Source organism: Tupaia chinensis, unplaced genomic scaffold (assembly GCF_000334495.1).
Source record: "Tupaia chinensis unplaced genomic scaffold, TupChi_1.0 Scaffold000012_1, whole genome shotgun sequence".
Lineage (NCBI taxonomy): Eukaryota > Metazoa > Chordata > Mammalia > Scandentia > Tupaiidae > Tupaia > Tupaia belangeri.
In genome coordinates this window covers 2,521,317-2,545,485 of record NW_006159442.1, presented here as the reverse complement: position 1 = coordinate 2,545,485, position 24,169 = coordinate 2,521,317, and the positions used below count along the sequence as shown (strand labels likewise).

Genomic DNA, 24,169 nt, shown 5'->3' with positions numbered 1-24,169 from the left:
TCTTCCTCTCCTCTCATGACTCTGGACATGCACACACATATGCCCAGTGTGACTCTCAAGCCGTTGGGTCTGGGACTTGAACTGGCCATGTGGGATGCAGTGCCAGTACTCCTAAAGCCAGTTACCTCCTATCAGTAGGGTAGGCTGAGTAGGATGGGCTCCTTGAACAAAAGCTGCTTTAATAAGATGGCCAAGAAAGGATAGCGAGTTTTCATAGGAGCAAACCTACTCAAGCCTAGCCCACCAAAGTTACAGAAAGACAACAGCCGGGCCACTCACTCCAGCTGCCTCCCCCTCTCCCTCTCCGATACCAGGAGACCCTGCAACCTTCAGCACCAGCCCTACAGAAAGACCATGCGAAGGGCCTCATGGAGCCCTCTTTCTTGACCCAGGTGAGGAATGTGAAGGACAGGGCCCGGGGCCCGGAGTTACCTTCCAGAACCACTGGATGACAGGGTGATTTGGACAGTAGCCGTTCTTGTAAATAGAGTGCTGCCGCCAGTCGTTCACGTCCACGTCACCGAGGCCGCACATCAGCAGCTGTGAGGGACATGAGCCCACGTACACGAGTCAGGGTGTGAAAGTGAGGAAGTCACATGGGGAGAAGTTACCTCTCCTCTAGGTCAGCATTCTGTCATCGCAAAGTGGATGGCCTAGCAGTTCATGAAGCCAAACAAGGGCGGACGGACGTTCCTAACCTGATCTGCCACAGAGGTCACAGAGACAGCAAAGACAATGAGGGGGACGGAACTCTAACCTCTGTACAGGGCCATGACTCTTCAAATGGGAAATAGAACACCACACTGGTCACCGTCCCCACCCTTCTCGTCCTCAGCACAGCGCTCCTGGGTGTTTCTGACACTGCATCGGCCACTTCCCTTCCAGAGAGGGGGTTTGTCTGAATATCTGAAAACCTCTGCCGGTCCACAAAGGAATCAATGCTTGTGACAGCGAGAAATCACCTCTTCCAGATCAATCAATTTGGTTGATGATGAATCACTGTCTGTCCAGAGGTCTGGGGACTGGCATGTGTGGAGGCAGTAACTGGTTCTCTGACTGTCACTCAGTCTAAGATTTGCTTTTCTGACACTGTAACCCTCCAACAGAGAAGGTTTCCTGTGGATAAACGAATATGCTATTCCTGCAGTGGTACTCAAAGAGCTGAAAAGGGAACTAAACTAGAAGAACCCAGTTCCTGACTATGCTAAACCCTTGCTGGGCAAACCTGTGAGGTCATTAACTCTTGCCTCAGTTTCTCACCTTTCAAATGAAAGGCTTGCGGGACCAGCAGGTGACAAGGTAGGGTGTTGGACTCCCACATGGCTGACCACAGCTTGAGTCCTACACCTGGCAGCTTGCTCTCTCACTTTCATCCTCTCTCTCTCTCACTCTGGCCCTCTCTAGTCAAGTTAAAATAAATAAAGATAAATAAAACAACTCTTTAAAAGAATGAAAGGCTTGCATTACGTGATTTCTATGACATCATCTATCTTCAAGTTTCCCTTGTTGGATAAAAGTATAGGAAGCAGCCTATGATAAAGGCTTTTTTGGATGTGGCTTGAACAAGGGCTGAGTCAATTCAACAGTCTGTTAGCAGACACAACCTTCCTTGAACTTCTCTCGACAAAACAAAGGGTGAGATACTCCTTTGGATTTTCAACTGCTATCTCCAATCTACACCAATGTCAAGAAGCTAAAACAGATGACCATTAAGCCACCTACGGCTTCGAGACCTTGTTTTTCTGTACTCCACATACACCACTTCAAGTTCAATGTAAGACACCCATCCCACTGCTCACAGCCATCTGTGGTCAAGGCCACCAATACGGCTGCCATGGTGGGGTTGGCGAGGCAACACGTGACGCAGGGTCAGCTTGGCCTGGCGAACAGGCTGCTGAGGCGAGGACTGCTAGCAGTTGAGGTGGTGATTTTTCTCACCTGGTGCACAGGGCCACAAACCTGGCCCAGCTCTGCAGGCCTTGGCTTCCCTGGTGGACCTAGAACCACCCTCTCATGGGTAAGCACAGATTTGCTCTTCCTTACTCCCACATCAGTGAACGAGCCCAAGGGACATGCTACAGAACTCGCCCACCCTGACTCCCTGGACATCACTGAAAAGACAACACTAAAATGGCATTTGTAAAAGTAATGAAGGATTCTTTACATGAAATCATGTGGATCGTACAAACCTCCAGCTCGTTTTCATCAAAAATTTTAATCAAATCAATAGGAAGCAGTTCTGTGAATCCCTAAAAAGAAAAAGGAAAAATCACCCTAAGTACATTATTCCATGAAAAAAGACCAATTTTAAAGGAAAAACGAAGTTTTAATTAAGCTAGGAAAAATGTATTCGCTACTGGTGATTCACTGGTGACAGTATTAACTACAGTTTCACAAACACCAGCAGAGTCACAACATGGACGTTTTGGAGAACGGTAGAATCTGGAAGGTTGTGATACTTGAGCAATATGTGAAATCCTCTAAAATACAGGACCCTGCAGGCAGGCAGACTGTGAAAGCATTAATGACACTCGGCTGTGAGTCAGGGTATCCTAAAACGCACAGGCCCCAGATGTGCAAGAATGCATTTAAAAATAGTGTGCTGAAGGCCTGAGAAGAAACACGCAGGAAGGCGGCGTGACTGGGTGGAGGCTTTGGGACCGCAGCAAACGGTGCCTGGCACCCAGGCCACCACCGAGCAGAGGAGCAATCCAGGCAGACTCTCACCCACTGGACCTTGCTGCGGCTGACACTGGGTTTTGGAGTGTGGGCCACCTTGGGATGTGCTTCCTGGGGTTTCTTAAACCAATAAAGTGCGAAACTTGCTCCTTGTCAAGCCTGTCTTCACGTTTCATGTCCCAAAGGTGCTGCACTTTTCTGAGTGCTCTGCCTGGGCAAGGGCTTTATTTATTAAATGTGGGTGACGGAGCTAGGAGCAAGTTTAAGGGCATTGCCCAAGGAGACGGGGCACCGGCTCATAGGACATCAATGATACGGCCTTGGGGTTTCTTCCTGCATTACCTTGTAAGTAACCAATACTGCTAACCAATTAGTGGATTTAAAAAGGAATTTCACTTTTGTTCAAAAGGAAACAATTTTTAGAATGATGAGGCTGGGAGTCTCATAAAAAAAAAAATGTGTGTCTGGGAGGTGTGCGCTTCACTCCTTCATGGATGGACGTCGGTACAAGGTGCTGGGTGTGCAGTGAGGACCTGGCTTAAATGACGCGCTTTCCATGTACTCGAGTAGAGAGACTCTCTGGTGGGCAGAAGAGTAAAACAAAACAAAAACAATAACAAAAAACAACCCAGCCACTGAAGGGGAAGGGCTGCTACAGGAGGGGAGGCCTGATGGGAAACTGCCTTTCTCTGGGGGGGGGAGGGCCATATCCTCAGACACCTGGAACCTGCCACTCCACCTTCACTCGGTAAAAAACATCCTCTTTAAAAACAATTAAGGCAAATTTTTAAAAAAGTAAGATAAGCCTGAACATGCTCCACTTTAAAAACATAATTTGGAGGGGTAGCTGAACACTCCTGCCCCAGGGCCAGTCACAAGATGTGTGCTGTGCAATTGTGGCCTCCAGCAGCGGCCCACGTCCACCCGTCCTTCAAGTGCAATCAGTCCCACCCAACTGCCCAGGGGTGGCCGAGGAGCCTCCACCCAGGACTGAGCTCGGGCAGAGGCAGGGCAGCCAGCTCACCTCCAAGAAGGCGTTCATCTGCTTCTGGACTCTGTTCACGAACCGCCACTGGATGACTAAGCTGAGGAGAAAAGGGACAGCAGTGAGCCTCCTCCATCGTCCCTCACAGCTGCCTCCTGCACAACCGTGACAGCTCTTCCTCAGGCAGGGGAGGAGAGGAGCCCCCGTGAGGGCACAGCAAAAGGGGGCCTACAGCCAGGACCCCACTGCTTACCCACAGATTCTTTTGAAAACCACTGGGACATCTGTAGAAACTCTAAAACCTCACTGTTCACTGAAGATTTCAAAAGAATAGCTGACTTCTTCCCCCTGCCTCCTGATCAAGCCCTAGAGGAACAAGGTTGCTTTATAAATGTGGGTATGTGGAAAAAAGAGAGAAGGTCATGAGCGGGACCAGGAGATGGTATAATGGTTATGTCGCTCGACTCTCACATGGCCGACAGCAGTTCAAGTCCCAGACCCAAAGGCGTAAAACCCACACCAGGGCGTGTCCAAAATCTAGAGAGGAGAACAGAGAAAAAGGGATTGTGGCATGGCCACCCACACCAGGGGGTGATTTCTTGCTTTGTCTCTCTGTCTCTGTCTCTCCAGCTTGTGTACATGCTCTATAGCAAAAATCTCTCTTTAGAGAAAAAAAAAAAAAAAAAAAAGAAAAGGTCCTGGGTGTGAATTCAGAGTGATGTATACATAATACGTACACACGCCCGTGTACACGGGTAAATACAGACATGCATGTGTAAAGAATGCCCAGTATGATGGGCTTCGTTACATGATATTTCATTTTCATGTCCAGTGTACTGATTTTTACTAGTGACACATACATTTTACCAGTGAAATGATTTACACTAATACTGTGATACTCAAATTGGGAGGTGGAGCAGTAGATCCTCTTAAACAGAAATTCTTTGAAACCATTTCCCCTGTGACAGTGTTTGGTGAGAGCAGGATGTTTCACAAGGCAGATCTACTCTGGCTTTCATCAAAGGTGTCACATTGCCATGGAGAGAGGGGTCTCATGGCCATAGGGCATCGTGGCTGGCAACGCCATGGCACCAGCCCCCACATGCCTGCCCATCGCAAAACCACCGCTCAGCTGGGCCAGGCTGTCTCGGCAGAGCACTCCGGCGCCAGGGAGCACAGGTGTCCAGGAGCAGGTGGGCAGTTCACATTTGTTCCAGGGAAGCCAGCTGAACCCTGGCCTGCCCTGGTCCCCGAATTTGAATCCTAAAGGGATTAACTGCAAAGAATGATGCGTGACACACATCACAGATGTCAGGTCCCTCAGACTGCAGACCCCAGTCACCCTGACTGCAGTGTTTTTGGTTTTGTTTTTATTTTTGCCAGAGGGCACATGCACTTGTGGTGGGGTGGGAGTGAGAGAGAAAGCATCCCCCAGAGGGGACGGCCATGCTGCAGTCCCTTCTCATTTCTCCTCTAGGAGTTTGGGCATGCACACATTCCCAGTGTGTTTTTTTTTTAAGCTCCCAGGTCTGGTACATGAACCGCACAGTCGGCCATGTGGGACCCAGCCCCCGTCGTCACCACACCACGGGCTGGGCTGCTGGAGTGTTTTTCAAAAAAAAAAAAAAAAAAAAGAGAAAAGGTCCTGGGTGTGAATTCAGAGTGATGTATACATAATACGTACACACGCCCGTGTACACGGGTAAATACAGACATGCATGTGTAAAGAATGCCCAGTATGATGGGCTTCGTTACATGATATTTCATTTTCATGTCCAGTGTACTGATTTTTACTAGTGACACATACATTTTACCAGTGAAATGATTTACACTAATACTGTGATACTCAAATTGGGAGGTGGAGCAGTAGATCCTCTTAAACAGAAATTCTTTGAAACCATTTCCCCTGTGACAGTGTTTGGTGAGAGCAGGATGTTTCACAAGGCAGATCTACTCTGGCTTTCATCAAAGGTGTCACATTGCCATGGAGAGAGGGGTCTCATGGCCATAGGGCATCGTGGCTGGCAACGCCATGGCAACAGCCCCCACATGCCTGCCCATCGCAAAACCACCGCTCAGCTGGGCCAGGCTGTCTCGGCAGAGCACTCCGGCGCCAGGGAGCACAGGTGTCCAGGAGCAGGTGGGCAGTTCACATTTGTTCCAGGGAAGCCAGCTGAACCCTGGCCTGCCCTGGTCCCCGAATTTGAATCCTAAAGGGATTAACTGCAAAGAATGATGCGTGACACACATCACAGATGTCAGGTCCCTCAGACTGCAGACCCCAGTCACCCTGACTGCAGTGTTTTTGGTTTTGTTTTTATTTTTGCCAGAGGGCACATGCACTTGTGGTGGGGTGGGAGTGAGAGAGAAAGCATCCCCCAGAGGGGACGGCCATGCTGCAGTCCCTTCTCATTTCTCCTCTAGGAGTTTGGGCATGCACACATTCCCAGTGTGTTTTTTTTTTAAGCTCCCAGGTCTGGTACATGAACCGCACAGTCGGCCATGTGGGACCCAGCCCCCGTCGTCACCACACCACGGGCTGGGCTGCTGGAGTGTTTTTCAAAACCTACTTCCAGTCTGTGTTTGCACAGGAGGGCAATGTTTTCTGCCAGGGTGTCATGTACTATGCCTGCCTGAGGCCAGGACAAGCATGCCGGTGAACACGCCACGGAAGGACGGCATCTTGCTTCTGGTTTACGCATTAAGCACCACGAGCTTCCCACTTGACAGTGTGAGAAGGTCTGCCATGTGACCGTAACTTTCTTTTTCTCAGGGTCTCCAAGTAGAGACGCCAACGCTTTTCATTTTCTCCCTAATGAAGGGCGGACTGCAGGGTTTTCTTTGCAGATCACATGAAAATATGCCAAGACTCGGGAACCAGCAGTTAGTGTAATGGCTATGTCGCTGGATTCCCACGTAGTCGACCGCGGTTCGTGTCCTGGACCCAGTGGCTTAAAACCCACGCCGGGCGCGTGTGCGTGCGTGCCCAAGATCCTGAGAGGAGAATGGAGGAGAAGGAATTGCGGCGTGACCATCCCCCCTGGGGGGTGATTTCTCACTTTCTGTCTCTATGTCTCTCTCTGTCTGTCTGGCGAGCGCACGCGCCCTACAGTGAAAATCTCTCCCCCCCCAAAAAAAATGCCAAGACTCTTGGCCACTTTTTTGAGTTCAAGACCTCTGACCAATTTCAGATGAGGAGAAAAACCAGATCATTGAAATGGAGCATCGAATGCAAGCAAGGGCTCGGGGCACTGCTGTAACCTACACGATGACAACGAGGACCCAGCATCAGCCACTCTGTAATCGCCTTCTCCCACACCAGGGAGAGGCCAGCGAGGGCGACCTGGACACCCTTGGAATACCCCAGAACTGCACGCTGGAAGGGCATACATACAAAGAAAATGTAATGTGCCCCAAATAAAGAAAGACCTTTCGTTCCAACTGGTCTAGGCCTGCTAGACTTCCAAAGGGTCTTGGTTTAGTTCTACCAACTGAGGCTGAGACCGAGTTATGAAAACTAAAAATTACGTTCGCACGTGCTCAATTTCTCCTGACAATTTTCACTACTTCCGTACGTTTTCATTATGGAAAAGGAGAATGATGAAATATCTTATCATTGGTGGTTCCTAATTTTACCCCGCTGCTCATCGACACCGCGTTCCATTTTGCAATTCAAAATTTTGGGTGAGATATTCGCATACTCTTAACCGGTACTCGCCACAGTACTCAATGATGTACACCTTTCTCCCTCCTCGGCTCCCTCGTGTGGCGGCTCACTGAAGCCAGGACAGAGGGCCATCTTCCCACCCCACATTCAACCTCCCATCAGCCCAAGCCACGAAGAGACTCCTACAGCTGAACACTCCAGTAAACTCACGCCCATAATGAGCTGCTTTGCAAAGGACATCAACCGATTACACTGTTCAATCTATTAAAAGAGAAGGTTGTAAATATGTGTATACGTACTCAATATATTCCCTTTTGTTTTCATTTGTCACCATTATTTCTGACCCATTGGGCTTCAAATCCACTTGATACGTCTGTAATTACAAAATAAAACAACAGTCACCATCACACAACTATTCTGTATATTATTACCGAGTAATAATGTCTTACCATGGAAAAGAAAATAAGCAAAACATATTCAGAAGTATTTCCCAGAAAATGGGTTCGGTGTATAAGAGAATGCCTAATGAGGCTTTTAAATTGTTAAGATGTTATGCATTTAAAGATGTGATCATTAAAGGCAAATTATTTTATGGTTATTTATGCATTTTAATTATTCCTCATACATGAGCAATAATGGAGAAGAGCAACATTTTTTCATCTGCTATTCATTTCTCAAGAAATTAATTATGTTTAACAGAGAACAGGGTATATCCATAAAGATGATTTACAGAGATCCCAATTCTAAAGCATTTTATAGGTTTTTGAAAATTAAACCTTATAGCCATAAATAAAGGACGTATGAAATTTCTTTCAACAAGGCACAACACAGGGACTTAAAAGCAAGAAGCTTGCAAAGTCAGGTTGGAGAGACGGATTATCTGCCTTCTTAAGAACCACAGATGTTATTTCCATCGGGACACATCTCTGCTCATCAGCCCCGACTGCTCTCCCTTTTACAGCCCCGACGATTATAAACAAATAAAGCTGCTCTCCTCTACTGAAACCCAACCTCAGTGTCATAGCCTTCTGTATAAAGCAGTAACTAGCCCAGGGGAAGGGAGAGAGAGGCCTGCCATGAAAAATAAATGGTCACGCTCATGCTAGAAATTCTGGGGAAAGCAAGGTGGAAAAACACCTCCCACAACTCCTCTCTCAAAAGCCACATTGACAACTGGTGAGTTCCCTTGTGGTCAGACTCTCCTCCTGTCCCCACACCAGGCTGTAATACAGAGCACACCAAGCCTGGGGGAGAGGCTTTTCCAAAGTGGAGTTACACCCACAGGGAGGGACGCAGGTTCCCATCTGTGACAGAACCTTTGCTTTGGCAGGGGTACTCGCAGTGAGCCCCTCCCACCCTGCCGCACACCCAGAATACGGAGCCTTTCTGATCCGAATCGCCACATCTTGCTCATAGCCATTCGCCTTCTCGTGTACCCGACTCTTGTTCCTATCCACACTGAGAGCTTTTCCAATCCGAAGACACTCATCACTACCCATTCTTTACATTTTCTTGTGTGGCTTTTCCCTCTTTATTTGGGAGAGATCTTGTTTCTCCATGAGATGGAACCCCATTTTCTTTTGTAATGGCCAGAACCCTATTTTCTACAAAGACAATTTAACTCCTCATTGTCCCTGTTAGTGTGTTTTCGGTGTTCAAGTCGCCCTCAAATCTGCCCTGTTCCCCTGTCCTCTGCCACCCCCTCAACTCATCCCGCCTTCTCCCGGTAGTGCTCTGCTCCTGCTCTGGACCGGCCCTGTCAATGCCGAGGAGTGAAGTGGGGACGTTTCCTATTCTAAAACATGCCCAAGTGTTAGTGTGCTCATTTATACCCTCTGTAGTATTTTTAAATAAGCCCCACCTTGGTTTTTCTCTCTCTCCGTTTACCCCTCCTACAAGCTCACCCGGCTGAGGGTCAGTCGTGGAGTTTTCCTATCAGACCCACGCTGACCAGGTCATAAAACCGAGCCTGGTTCTAGGTGAGAAGGCTTTCAGTGGCGCTCAGCTGGGACGTGCTCTGTTCTGCCGTCCTTCCCCCATGGGCTCTGCTGTTCTCTCGGCAGGTGAAGTGAGTAAGTAACCAAAATGCCCACCGTGCTCGCTCCTTCCAGAACCCCTCCTTTCCTCTTCATTTGTTTATGGGCCTCCTTGGGAGCTGTCTGGGAACTGTGATTTCCAGAGACCTCTTGAACGAGAGGATGAACCACAGCCGAGACAGGGAAGGGAGGAGGAGGGAGAAGAACTCTAGTGCCTTTAGAAGCAGCACCAGTGGGAAAGAGCAAATGAAGCCTGCATTGCTGAGGATAGAGGAACACCGTGTTGCTGCTGGCTGGGGGGCTAACAGGTCAGGCATTATGGAAGACCACATGGCAGTGGCATCGAGCTTCTAGTACACAGATCCCTTTTCACAGTAGCTTTTCTTGAGAATTTATACTGGGGGGGGGGAGGGAAATTACTTAAGTACACAAAATGGGGACTCCAGGATTTACATGAGTCATCTGTTCCAAATATGAATATTCTAGGAGTCTATGCTTATACAGCAAATACCAACACAGCCTAAATCCCTACTAACAGGGCATGGTTAAAAATACATGGTGCGGGGGCCAGCAGGTGGCATGGTGGTTAAGGCGCTGGATACTCCCACATGGCCGACCATGGTTCGAGTCTCAGACCTGGTGGCTTGTTTTCTCACTTTCCTTGAAAAACATGCCAGGCAGATGGGCACACCCACAATTCTGAGAGAAGGATAGAGAAGGGATTGTAGTGCAGCCATTCCCCATGGAGAGTAATTTCTTACTTTCCTTCTTTCTCTCTGTGTGTGTGTCTCTCTGTCTCTCTCCAGCAAGCACATAGGGCCTATAGCAAAAACTAAAAAAAGAAAAAATATATTGTATGCATATGCTTACAGAGCATAATTCAGGAAGACAAAAATCTAAAATTTAATCATAATTTTTCTTGAGATAATAGGAATGACAGCTGATTTTTACATATTTTATATGTTTATATATTATCATACTGGCTTTGTTTATTACATATTATTACTTAATATCAGATAAACTAATACAATTATTTTTTGAGAGAAAAACAGAGGACATGCTATCCATGCTAAATAATGCAGTCACAAGCAATAAATCAATCTGTGGGCAGCCCTCCAGTTTTATAGTTCATTCTGATCATGGCACAAGTGTCCCCACATAGTGGAGAGGGGAGCTCTGAGGGGTGGTTTCAGTCCTGAGCCTGTGTTGGGGTAAACCCCCAGATCCAGGTGTTACCTCAGCGAGGAATTCCCACCTTTCTGGGTTTTTCACAAACCATTTTTTTTGCAGGAAGCAGTGACCACTGTTCAAAGTGAACTTTCTAAGCTAGCTGCCAGGAGCTGACTGCAGACTGTGTCCTGTGTTCAGGCCCAGCCAGTACAATCATATATACATATATAAACTATGTCAAAATCCGCTATCATTCCTATTATCTCAAGAAAAATTAGGATTAAATTTTGGACTGTATCTTCCTGAATTATGCTCTGTAAGCACATACATACAGAAATTTTTTTCTTTTTTTTAGTTTTTGCTGTAGGTTGTGTGCTTCCTGGAGAGAGACGGAGAGACCTGGAACTCCCAGGTGAAGTCACAGGCTCACTGCCCCCAGGCAGGTGTCATCGTGTCTTTTCTGGGAGCCTGGGGCTCCACAGCAAGTGGAGAGCGCCGGGTGCAAGGCCGAGGTTGCCCAGCTCCACAGCTGGGCTGTGCCTCGGTTTCTCTAGCAGCCCTCTCTCTGTGCTGGAAACATGTGACTCCTGCAGGTGGCATGGTGGTTAAGGACACTGGATTCCCACAAGGCTGACCACGGTATGAGTCCTGGACCTGGTGGCTTGCTTTCTTACTTTCCCTCTTTTTCTCTCTCACGCTGTCCCTCTCTAGTCAAATTAAAACGAATGAATGAATAGAGTTAAATAAAATAATTCTTTAAGTTAAAAGTGAAAATATTTATAGGTACATTTTTTACATGGCTTTAAACAATTTTGTTTTAATTCAACCTTTTTGATTCATGTGGCTAAGCTTTGTATTCGGTAGAGGTCAAGTTAGAGCTCATAATAAAATAATTGTTAATTAAAAAAGTTGGATGCCATTGCCAAATGGTCTTCCGTAAGGACTGACCTGCTAGCACCCCCACCCCTGCAGCTGTGTGCCTTTCCTCTGTCCTCGGTAAGGCTTGTGTGCTTCCTGTTCTTGGTGGAAGCGTTGCTGGACAAGACCTGTCTGCTGACAGACACTCACAATCCCTGTGGGGTCAGCCAGCACCCTGCAGGGCCTTCCTGTGGACCCCTCCCATTCCACTGTCTCTGCTGTAGTGGCCGGGCCCTCCTCTAGCTACCCATACCTCTCCTGTCAAAGCAGTGTGCGGACAGTCTGAGGAGCTGGCTAGGTCTCACCCTCCTAATTCAAATGTCCTTAGTGCCCTCCATCTGACAGTTTCCTTGCCCTGATCTTGGGGAGTTGGGGTCTCTGTCCTCAGGAGCCTCATCCACCTCCAGGCTCTCTGTCTGGGTCTTCCTGGCCCCTGCAGGACCTGCTGCCCCTCATGAGCTCACTCTCCTCAGTTGCCAGTTTCTGTCTTTTCACTCCCTCCCTTCCCTCAGCCACATGTTTCTCAACTCTTTTCTGTTCACGGTCACACCCAAAGACGGCTTTTTAGATCACTGCCCTCTGCACCCATGACCCACCTCCCTCCATGAAATGCCGACAAATGGTCACATTTGGATTGTGCACTGTGCCCTTTGGAAGGTCATCAGCCACCGAACTTTACAGGGACTTTAAGAAGAACCAATTTCTGACCCCTTAGGGTGAGCGTCTGTTGAGAACGCAGGCCTTAACTGCTATGCACCCGGCCCTGAGCTTCCTCATGGCCGCCCACTCTCCCCACTCTCTTTCAGCCAGCTTCTTGGAAGCCCACACTTCTAGCCGCTCTTCAAAACAACCAGATCAGATGCTGCTCTGTCAGACTTGCAGTGAAGAACTGTTTGGCTCTCACAGGCCCCTCCTCCTGGCAGGCAGAGGGGTGTGCGTACGTGTGTTCACTAGTGCATAGGGGAATGGCTTATTCTTCCTGCTCGGCATGAGGCAGCCTTTTAAATATTGATACTTCTGCAGTGGGAACATTCATGTCAGGGCCCAGCAGCTCCAGATCCTCGTGGGCCAGAGAGAAAGTGATTCGCAAAATCATGGCAACAGCTGCAGCTCTCCTACACAAAGCAACAGCTTACCAACTTCATGGTCTGATATTTCAAATTGTGAAATGAAAAAAAAGGGCAAAAAAAATTCAACAAAACAGCTCAAACTGTGTGGGACGGCCAACTGCTCTCCCCTGGATGGCCACTTCGCCCTGGGGCAACAGTGCTTTGTCCCGTGGAAGAAATGCCTGCGTCTTTGGCACAAGCCCTGGATAGGCTCCACTTCCAGTGGCTCCGAGCGCCCACTGCTGGTACGGGAGCATACGAAGGTAAGCCAAAGGTAGGCACATGGTGGCCGTCACTGCGATGGAGCCTGGTGGGAGACACAGGCTAAACGCATAGTCAGAGAGACACACAGCCATCTGAGGGACATGCCACAGGAAAGACATGGAAGGTACTCTGAAGGATGGGGTCCAGGACAAGGGCCAGCTTCCTTAGGGAAAGGATGTCTGAGATGAGGAATGGAAAGGACTATGTCCCCAACAGAAGGAACAGTGCCAGCAAAGGTCCTGAGGCAGGAGGGAACGTCGAGAGTTCAAGAAGCCTAGTGGGGCCAGATCCAGAAAGCTCCAGTGACTGGTTTGTGGTGCAAAATGGGCCTAGAGGAGAAGCAGGCAGGGCCAGGCCAGGCAGGGTCTTCTGGGACGAATTAGGAATTTGAGTCTATCTCAAGGACAGTGAGAAGCTCCTGAAGGTGAAGAAACGACATTCTGGAAAGAGCTCCTGGCCATTACAGGAGGCCCCACTGGATATAATGAGACCAGTTAGGGGCCTGGCTGAGAAGATGGTGGCTGGGCCTTGGGTGTTGGAACAGGTAGGGATAATGAAGAAATGTGGGAAACACCCAGGAAGTACAATGCTCAGAGCTAGGTGATAGAACGGATATGGGGAAGGAGAGCAATACATGGCTGCTTCCTTTGCTCTTAATCCCTTCCCAGAATGCAAAGTAGACATGTCAGTTCCCTGCTAACCAGGTTAGCTCTCTGAGAAGGGAAAGCAGTCATTTAACTCTACTGGGTTCTACCTACAAGTCAGGCAAAGAACTCATGGCATTAAATGAGCAGCTTAGAGAGCTGTTCTTAAGGAGTAAGTGGCCTGAACTACGTGATAATCAGTATCTTTATTGGAAATCTGCTTCAAAATCCAAACATCCTGTGTTTGGATTTCATTTATTAGGTGGAAGTAGTTCAGCATTTAACTGCAATTAAGGAAGCTTTTCCAGACCCTTTCTTGTAACTCTGGCATTGCTAATAGTTTCCTGATCTGCGTTATTTAGGTTGGCCACTTAGTTTTCTACAAAGTGGGTACCAAAAGACACGATTTTATGATGTCTATTACACACAGATGGTCAGTCTCCCTTGAGCCTTCATTTCTACTCTTTCCTTCATACGTTAAAAAAGAAAGGAAGACGGTTCCAGGATGACTACCCATGTGTTATCTCTTGAACACAGCCAGTTAAGACCCTTCGACAGGGACAGAGGTGACATGGTGTTAAAGGGGCTGGATCCCACATGGCTGACTCCATGGTTTGAGCCCTGGACTCGGTGGCTTAGAAACCATGATGGGCGCCATGTGCAGGAGGGCGTGGTGGTGATACCGATGAGGCCAGAGCAGAAGGGGTGTGGTGAGGAGGAAACGGCGTTAGTGCTGGGACCCAGGGCCTTTTAGGAGGTTATCTAGCCCACAGGAGATAAAGAGCTGGAGGTGGGTAGAGGGAATGTCGATGGTGCGACAGTGGGCAGGAGGCCATCAACTAGTGTGGGTGCAATGACACAAGCAGCAGGCAGACAGCAGGTGACAGAGGGACATCTGTGAATGCAAGACCATAGTCTTCAAGGAGACTGAAAATCAAGGCTCAAAAGCTGAGGAAGGAACCAGGGTGAAAGGTGCTGTGACTCACAGGCCTCCCCAGAGCTGGGGGTGTGAAGGGTCTGGATCAAATGCAGAGGGAGACAGAGAGAAAGAAGGTTGGGAGACAGATATCCATGAAGTTAGTCCCGGGGGGCTCTGGGTGACCTGGAGGGAGCGGCAGCAGGAAAGACCTCTTTCCACCCAGCCCATGCAGGAAGGCAAAGCCCATTGTCTGTGAGAGTCCAAGGTACAGAGTTCAACACAGAGCAGAGAACAAGCGAGGGATTGAGGACAAAAGGAGATTTTTAATGGATTCGTAATCATCTACCAGGAAGGAAAACACAGATTCCCAAATCCCACCCACTTCTGGGACTCACGGTAGTGACGGGTTTCCTGGCTTGGATACATGACATGATAACAAGTGATTCTGACATTTATGTGAACATTTTCTAATTTCACACCTTTGACCCTAGCTGTCATTAATTCCTTTACATCTAGTGGCATCAGCTTCTTTTCTCTGAGATTCTCTGAGATTTCTCTAACCCTGGCAGGCAGGGACCTGTTGTGCAACTTCACTAAGAGCGTAGCCCTGTGACACGTAGAGACGTCGATGCAGTTCTTGACAGTGAAAGGCACATCTGATGATCTCGGAAACAGTAAAGAGCACAGCTATTTCATTTCCCACAAGGCGACCCTTAAGGTAGGTTCAAAGATCTCACTAATTTCACAGCCACGTAGGTGTGGTCCGAAAGACCGAAGGAACCTTCTGTGAAGGACCAGGTAGGGGGTCAAATAACACATGACGACACCTCTCCCAAAGCATCATTATTCTGAGGAACAAAAGAGTCAAAGGTTTCAGACTTAAGACAAAGACATTTCACAGGCCCTCAGGACAAAAATCCCAAGCAGGCAACTTGATCTCTCAAATTGCCTTCTATAATTAATCCAGCCTGGCGTGGCACTGTGGGGGCAAAACAAGAAGAAATGGCAGAAACTCCTGAGCCCTAGAAGTCAAATAATCTGAGCCTCAGAAGACAGACTTCACTAACAACAGAACCACACAGCAGAGACAAAAAACTGATGCCCCGGACACCATTCACTGTCAGTACCACTGCGTAAATCATTGCACCATTTCTAAATTCTAAAACCAAAGTACAAACGAAACACCCAGATTTGAATTGGCGTTAGATTAGGAGGGGGTGCTAGTTCAGAGAGGTCTCCTAGAATTCCTTTAACTTTGTCGATTGTGATCAGGGTGGAACTAGGGACCCAGCTTCCCGCCATGACCACAGGTGCAGACAGAAGCCCTGAAAATCAACATCTATGGCGCCTCTGCTTGTTTGAATTCTCTGGCAAAGTTGTGTTTCCACCTGTGAAGAAGACGGCTCTTTGAAAGCCAGAGAAGAGCTGCGAGGCTCACCCACACATACCTGTCCGAAGTTTTCTTCATCTATACAGAACATGAGGTCTAGTTCAGTAGGATCATTTTCTAAGATCCATTTCAAAGAGTTGTAATATTCACTGTCCTATAGAAATGGCACAAAAATAAAAATTAGGCTTTTATTTTTCAAAATACGAATCTGTTTGACTTCTTTAAATAACGAAGTCCTTTTAATGTAGCCCAGGCAGAATGTTAAAGAATGACATTACTCTAATTTACCATACATTTCCTGCCCCACCCCAAAGGAACCAGTCCTCTTTCATTCAAAGTACAAACAGTTTCGGCAGTAACAGGGGTTGGTGGCCAAGTCCTGCCCTTTGGGAAGCGTAGAGACCTATCTGAGAGATGGCGGGCCCAGCTGTCGCACACTGTCCTGGTCTATTAAATTAGTAGTGGAAAGAGCAATAAAACTTCCCTGCTTCTGACAGTTTCATCAGAGGTAAAAACATTCTTAGCTTTCCTAAGCTAGAGAATGTTCTCACTAAAGCTAACGGTTGGAAGTTATGCCCTTTCTTGTGCTTTCATTGCTTTCTGCAAGTTAATTTATGCAAAAAGGGGAAGCTTCTCTGTTTTCAGAATACAGAGCAGGAGTCACAGGGCCATCAGCTCCTCTCTCCAGGCAGACCCAGCGTCTCTACTCTGGGGACATTACAGGCTCTGCAAAGGCAGAAACCAGCGTGCACACTGTGTTTAAACACGAGCTGTCAACATGTACCTAAAATTAGACTCTCAGAGACATGTCTGTGCTCCTAGGTTCCTCTTTACACAGCGATAAAAGCAGCAAGCACGAGGAAAAGGTGGAAGTGGAGGAAAACTGAGACTGTGGTGCTCACACCAGCCCAGCATGACTGCAACCAGCACCGCCAGCCCCCTCTCCTCCTGTCCCCCAGTGACGAGGACAGAAACACAAGGTCAGTGCTGGTTCGTACCCGGACAGGGCTCATGTATCTGACTGCACAAGACAGTCGATACTGACTAGGCCGAGGGGTCTGCAGCTGCTCCTTGACTCAAGTGAAAGGACGTGAAAGGAGCTCTGCAAATACCCCAAATGGACAAACACACTTCCCCGTGGGTCCATGCACGTGCTAGCACACAGGCAGACACCCACAGGCTCTGGAGGTAGATGGCAGGGTACAGGAAAATCGAAAGACAGAGGAAACGTTTATTATGAGAATCATGTCGATTTGTTTCTATAGAAAACTCTTTCAGTTTGGGGCCAGCAGGTGGTGTGGTGGTTAAGGCACTGAACTCCCACATGGTCGACCAGGGTTTGAGTTCCAGACCTGGCGGCTTGGCTTGCTCTCTCCCCCAGCCCCAAGCATCACTTCTTAGAGAACTTCTGGCATACACTTTCCAAGTCCCCTGTGTGGTAGAGGTCCTTGTTCTTCCGTAACTAGACGGCTGTGTGGTATTCTTCCTGCTGTTCTGGGCTTTGCCACCGCCATTTTATGAGGTCCCCCAACAGGGACAGCTAAAGAATGAAACTGACTGTCTTAGATGGAATACATTGGCTACAGCGAGGGATTGGATGACCTCTGGATTTAACCTGGTCCCACTCGTCCTGGTCCTGTGCTGGGTGAGCAGAGGTGATTGAGACTGGGATGTATTCACTAAGAACTGTGAGTTGCAGGCATGTGAACACTGACTTGCTCATTACAAAAATTAAGGTGCTCGATTAACTTCTCGAACAATCACATGCCCCCTGTCGTTCATACTGAACGACACACCCATAAAAATCACCGTGACTACAAACATGGTCTCAAACATGGCATGAGCACCCGCGACGGTTCGTGAGGATGTGTATTTACTCACCACAGATTCCATGTCATTCAGAGTTATCTGTTTTCCCAACATCATCTTGTAAAAAGGTCTGATGAAGAAACCTAGAACACAGTAGGAGCCGGGTTAGTTTCAAGTCTCTGATGCTGCTGTGCGTCAGAGCGTTAAATAAAGACCCACCTGCTCTCAGTCTGAACAAGAAACCAAGACAATCAGGGACCGTTGATGGCAATCCCTGACTAGTGGATGGGGGTTGGTCAAGGGGAGTGGGAGGAAGGAGGGACAGTGGCTGAACTGCTGGAGACAGTGCAGCAGAGAGGGGTTGAGAAGGCTTTGAGGAGGTGCCAAACTGGGGGAGAGGACACTCAGGAGAGGGGGTCAGAGATTGGCCAGCCAGCAGTTTGCCAGGGTAGAAGCACAGGGTGTCCTCGGGAGGACGGGTCAGGGATGGGTCCCAGCAGTGCACATGCCTCATGGGTGCCAGAGTTTGGGCCACTCCCTGAGGCATGGGGCGTCACAGGTGCAAGTCCATTTGCATTTTAGCTGCACTGCTTGGCAGCAGAGGGGAGAAGACACGGGGTTGGGGGGGGGACAAGATGAAATGAGAAGACCACTGAGAAGGGTTGTGCAATCTTCAGGGAGGGAGTACAAGCCCCAGGGGGGCAATGGCAGTGAGGATGACTCTGCTTCCCTACAGGTGTCTGCAGGGACCTCCACTTCCTGCTTTCCTTTGTCCTAAGGCGAGGCAGCATCTTGGGTCACCTGGACTACCACCCAGAACCTCATGGTGCCTCTTGCACCATCACCCACTAGGCACCAATATTCTACAGCATAGGCTGAGTCTGCCTGGCTCAGTGTGGACCCAAGTTTGCAGACTCTGAAACACAGTCATCTCCTGATAGCTAGGGGCCTAATTCCAGGACCCCTGGGATCACAAAATCTGTAGATGTTTAGGTTTCTTATCTAAAATGGTATAGTATTTGCATAAAACCTACACGCACCCTCTATACATTTTAAATCCTCTCTAGGTTACTTTAATTCCTTTTTTTCTCTTATTTTTGTTATAGGGCATATGTGCTCACCAGAGAGAAACAGAGAGCGCGTGTGCGCGAGAGAGAAAGGGGGGGGAGAGGGAGACAGAGAAAGAAAAGGGGGGAGAGGAAAATAAAGTAGCAGGGGAGAAAGAGAGGAATGTGAAAATCACTCCCCAAGGGGGATGGCCACATCACAGTTTCTTCTTCTTCAGTCTCCTTTGGGCACACTCATGTGCCAATTTGATTTTCAAGCTGCCGGGTCTGGGACTTGAACCATGCAGGTGGCCATGGGGGATCCAATGCTTTAACCTCCATGCCACCCGCTGGCCCAACTTTAACTCCTAATACGGTATAAATGCTATGTAAATAGCTGTTCTATTACACTATTAAAATGTTTGTATTATTTTTTCCATTGTAACTTCTACTTTTCTTTTTTCAAATATTTCTGATTCACAGTTGGTTGAATCCATGGATATGGAAGGCCAACTGCACTTCAGCATCTGGGAAGGTAAAGGACACGGCGGAGGTGAGCAGGTACGCGGTGGGTGCTCTGCTGACCTTCTCATGTTTAAGACACTGAAGACATGGCGGACCACGCATGAGCACCCTGCAGCTCCTGACTGAGGCTGGGGCTGTGCTGGGCGGGACCACCGCAGCAGTCTCCTGATTCCCCATCAGGACTTGCTTCTACCCCAGCACCATTTTCCCCTCATGGAGCCCTGGGCAGTCCTCACTGCTCTGGAGAGACCAGCCTCTGAATGCTCATGTCCTGCTATGGCCACTCCAGCTCAAGATGCAGGGAGTCCTGCAGAGCCCCAGCCTCCAGCCACAGCAGCTTCTCCCCGAGTGCTCAGTGTGCTCCCTTCCGCCTGGAAGCTGTGTCCTTGCGACTCCATGTTTGTTCTCATTCCTTTTCCCCACTATAATTTAAGCTAGCTGAGGTCAGGATCTTATACTTCTCTAGATTCTCTTGCAACAACAGTATCTTCAAACTTGATGGAAATAGAATAAATTGACCTTCTTCTTAGAAGGCTGGAATGAATCTGAAGAGGCTGAAATAATCCCAGAGTTGCAAACTGAAATATGGTCACACTATATACATACATAGAAAGAGTTGTGTATCCTTTTAGTGAGAATCACAAATAAAGTATTGAAATCCGAGTGTCAAAACTTGCTAGCAATCAAGAGTAAAAATATATCAAAGGGAAAAGTACAGAGGGTGCATCAATTATTTACTGAACAGCCAAGGCTCTACAAACACAATTAAACTCCTCTGAAAATACGTCTGTCAGAGTCAATCTCAAAAAAAAATTTTTTTTAAAGGTTTTTGCCATAGGGTGTGAGCACCTGCTAGAGAGAGACAGTGAGAAGGAAAGTGAGAAATCACTCCCTGGGGAGACGCCACACCACAATCCCCGTTTGGGATTTTGGGCACTCATGCACATGTGCCCGGTGATTTTTAAGCCTCCAGGTCTAGGACTTGAACAGCAATTGGCTATGTGGGAGTCCAGTACCTCAACCACTACACCACCTGCTGGCCCCTGTCTATCTCGAATTTTACTTGCTGTTTTCCATCCTCAACCGTTTCACCCCTGAGTTCTTAAAACATATTTTTAGGGACCAGCAGTTGGTATAATGGCTAAGTTGCTGGACTCCCATGTAGTCGACTGTGGTTTGAGTCCCAGATCTGGTGGCTTAAATTCATGCCGGGCACGTGTACGTGTGTGCCCAAGATCCCGAGAGGAGAATGGAGGAGAGGGGACTGTGGCATGGCGATCCCGCCTGGGGGGGGGGGGGAGTGATTTTTCACCTTCTTTCTCTCTGTCTCTGTCTTTCTGGCGAGCACAAGTGCCCTACAGCAAAAACCTCTTAAAAAAACACACATACATATTTTTAGGAGACTTAACAGTAGTGTAGCGATCATGCAATGCTCTTGAGACTGGCCCACAGGGGAGGCTTTGGGTTGGGTCTGGACACCTCCCTGGACAAGCTGGATGTGCGCATGCCCATGGCCCCGGGCGGCTGAAGCAGTGGGTGGACTGTGGGGTGAAGACCCTGGTGGGGTCTCTCTGTCTCTCATTAATGGAATAAACAACTAAATAAAACTTAAGCAAAATTTCTGATTTATTTCCACTCACTCATGACTTCCGCAGTGTTCCTTAGTGGCACTATTTCTGAAGCGATCAGCTCTGATTACAGGCCTATGGAGAAAAGGCAGCGAGAGGGTCTGACTTCTAACTTCCAGGGAACCTTGACGGTTTTCTGTCATCTATCTGCTCTAAATAATGATGGAATTATTTTGTGTCATCTGTCTCAGCAGTGGTTGGAGGTTTAAAATCTCAGCTTATAATATTACTTTGAAATTAGTCTCTTCACACTAAAAACAGTAGTAATTTGGGACGAATGGAACAATGGCAGGCTACTGATGGATTAGATCATTTTAATGAACTTTTCAATTAGCTTTCCCATCTGTCACATCTAGCTCTTATTAAATAAAACCTAGCCTAGAAAGCATACATAATGCATAAATACGAATATCTAGCTTCACAGTTAGTTTTTTATTTTTCACTTTTGAGGTTTTTTGCTATAGGGCTCTTGTGCTCTCCAGAAAGACAGAGAGAGAGACAGAAAGCGAGAAATCACCCCCCAGGGGGGATGGCCACGCCACAATCCCTTCTCCTCCCTTCTCCTCTTGGGAGCTTGGGCACACACACACACACACACACAGACACATACCCAGTGTGAATTTAAGCTACTGGGTCTGGGCCTCAAACCACGGTCGACTATATGGGAGTCCAGTGATGTAGCCATTATGCTAACTGATGGTCCCCACAGTTAGTTTTTTGGTTGTTGTTTTTTTTTTAGAGAGATTTTTGCTATTGGGCATGTGTGCTTGCCAGAGATACACAGAGAAACAGAAAGTGAGAAATCACCCCCCAGGGGGCAGCTATGCCGCAATCCCTTCTCCTTCATGTTCATCTTGAGAACTTAAGCACACACTCACACGTGCCCAGTGCAAGTTTCAAGTCGCTGAGTCTGGGACTTGAACCGCAGTTGACTACGTGGGAGCTCAGCGACGTAACCATTACACCATCTGCTGGTCTGCACACTTAAATTACTTAAAAAAACTTTTTAACTGTGTGTAGAAGCTGTCTTCAGTGCTCAAATTGAGAGCAGGAAAAAGTATCTCCATTATGGGCCAAACATGAAAATAACTGAGTTAGAGAGCGCCCTATGAAATGGTAAGACAGAAACAGCACTGTACGCTTTTTACGACTCAAGACTTAAACAACTTACCATCTAAGAGTTTCCCATGAAATACTGCCAGACCAGCAACTCTCCCAATAAAAGTGAAGTAGGACAGATGATCTTCATTACAGAGGCCTGAATTGGGGTTGATCTGAAGGGTGTAGTTGTCTCTTTTGGGGAGAAAGAGAGAAGAAAAGCTCAATCGTACTTTTGAAGTAACCAATTCAAGCATCTGAATTTCCTTTGCCATCTGCTGCTCAACTCTCCCCGGGTACCTGCGAACATTCCAGACCTAGTGGGAAAAGGCGTCATCTAGAGAAAGTGACTTACCCTTTCCAGTCCACCCTTTTTCACACCAGTCACTGAGGCCGCCTGGGCTGACACACCCTACATTGTAAAATTTTTAAAAAGTGCTGATGTTTGACTATTTTGATCTTCAGAAATGTCACTTTCATACGGTTTAGCCAGGTATCTTGGGAAGATGAGAAATCCCACATAAGAAAGGGGATGCATGGAGATTCCCATGATACAAGTACTGTAAGCTCATTCTGCTAAAGGAAGGTTAATTCCTTCATGAGGCTTTGCCTTGGGGATAGCATCTTCTCCACGGGCCCAACTCTTGGTCTCTTTGACCATCACTCTGTCCTGAGAAGGCCTCAGGGAGGACATAGGACATGGTTGTCTCCACAATTCAAACCTCAAAATGCTTGGCTGTATCCCATGGTTTTTGTCTGGTCTCCCAAACATGAGGATCTGTGGTTTTCAAACTGGGCTCCATAGAGAGTCTCCCAGGAGTTTCTTTGGTAAAAATCTTGCCTTCCTCTCACTTTGATGGTTTTATTTACATTGTGGGCTTTCTTATGGGATTTACTGGGTCATTGGAAAAGTCATGATACGTATTTGTAGAGAAAAACAGAAAAATACATTATGACTTTCTGACCACCCAACGATAACAAGAACAATCAAATGGGGCAATTCTTGTCTAAAGCAGTAGAGAAGTTCTGAGACTGCCTTCCAAGTGAACCCCCCGGAAACAGTGCTCAGTAGGAGACATGCGGAAACCCCTATGCCTGTACAGCCTGGGGCTGGGGTAATGCTAAATGCCTTTCAGTCAATGACTGTTCTACTAGGCGTTCAAGTCCAGCCTAAAATTCAGAAGAAATGGCTGGACTCGTAAGTAGCCAGTGTTTGAAAGCAGGTGAATTTGTCTCACTTCTATGCCTGGCAAGGATGAAATCCTAAGGCAAGGGGAACCAGATTCTGCCCGTAGAGATGAGGGCATGGTCCCTCGTGTGTTTGAACATGGGTCCTCAAAGTCCTCATATTTGCCTCAAAAAAAGCGTGACTTCAGGGGGCCAGCAGGTGGCATGGTGGTTAAAGTGCTGGACACTCCCCTGTGGCCGACCACAGTTCTATTCTTGGACCTGGTGGCTTGCTTATTTACTTTCCTCCTTCCTCTCTGTCTCTCTCTCTCTCTGGTAAAATTAAAATAAATGAATGAATAAATAAAATTTAATGATTCTTTAAAAAAAGAGTATGACTTCAGAAGCTATTCTTGTTCATGAAATAGCTCTTTTTAAATTCTGACGCTGACATATTCTCTTTGCAAATTAATGTAACATGACAAATGAAAATTGCCTCTTGTTCCTTACCATAATTACCCAACACATTTTCAATTTCAATTCCATGAACCCTAGAGATAAGAATCAATTTTAGGTGTTCAGAGTACATGATTTCATTATGTCGAGTCAAAAATCTATTCTAGACTTATAAGGGGCAGGAGTGAGGGAGACTGAAATCAACAGCTAGTTCACCACAAACGAGGAAACATTTATTCTTGCACTAAGTTAAAATCTACTAAGCATAAAGCTGTTTCACTGGGGAAGCACACTATGAAATACTCCATATACTTACGTGGCAGAGTACTCAAAGAGACCGTAGTAGGGGTTGAACATCTCTTTGGACAGGAGGAAGAACCATTCTCTGGCCACACCCCCATAGTCAAGACCTTTCTCGGATTCAAATTCAATCCACAGTCTAGCTTTCAGGACATCTGGTCTCTTCACAGACATGATTCTCCGATAGGATTCTTCGAATATGTTATTTCTGTGGAGTTTCATTTCAAACCTATTTGGAATATCAGCCTACACAAAAGAAAAAGAAAGCACGTACTCATATGATAAATACAGTCCTGATTTCCTAATGGAAAAAATAACCAAGGGTAGAAATAACGGCAGGCTTCAAAGAGCCGTGACGA

General features: G+C 47.4%; 1 protein-coding gene across 17 annotated transcripts in view; it reads right to left on the bottom strand.

Annotated features, from left to right (window-relative positions):
• NEDD4L (NEDD4 like E3 ubiquitin protein ligase) overlaps positions 1-24,169 on the bottom strand; it is a 381,870-nt gene that overhangs the window by 6,767 nt on the left and 350,934 nt on the right. For all 17 annotated transcript variants that reach the window (XM_027768276.1, XM_027768265.1, XM_006139917.3 and 14 more), the window contains 8 exons: positions 23,827-24,056; positions 21,961-22,082; positions 17,663-17,733; positions 15,840-15,935; positions 7,631-7,704; positions 3,704-3,764; positions 2,190-2,249; positions 433-540 (listed from right to left, as the gene is read on the bottom strand). In XM_027768276.1, the coding sequence (XP_027624077.1) occupies positions 433-540; positions 2,190-2,249; positions 3,704-3,764; positions 7,631-7,704; positions 15,840-15,935; positions 17,663-17,733; positions 21,961-22,082; positions 23,827-24,056 (822 nt within the window). The remainder of the gene's footprint in view (positions 1-432; positions 541-2,189; positions 2,250-3,703; positions 3,765-7,630; positions 7,705-15,839; positions 15,936-17,662; positions 17,734-21,960; positions 22,083-23,826; positions 24,057-24,169) is intronic.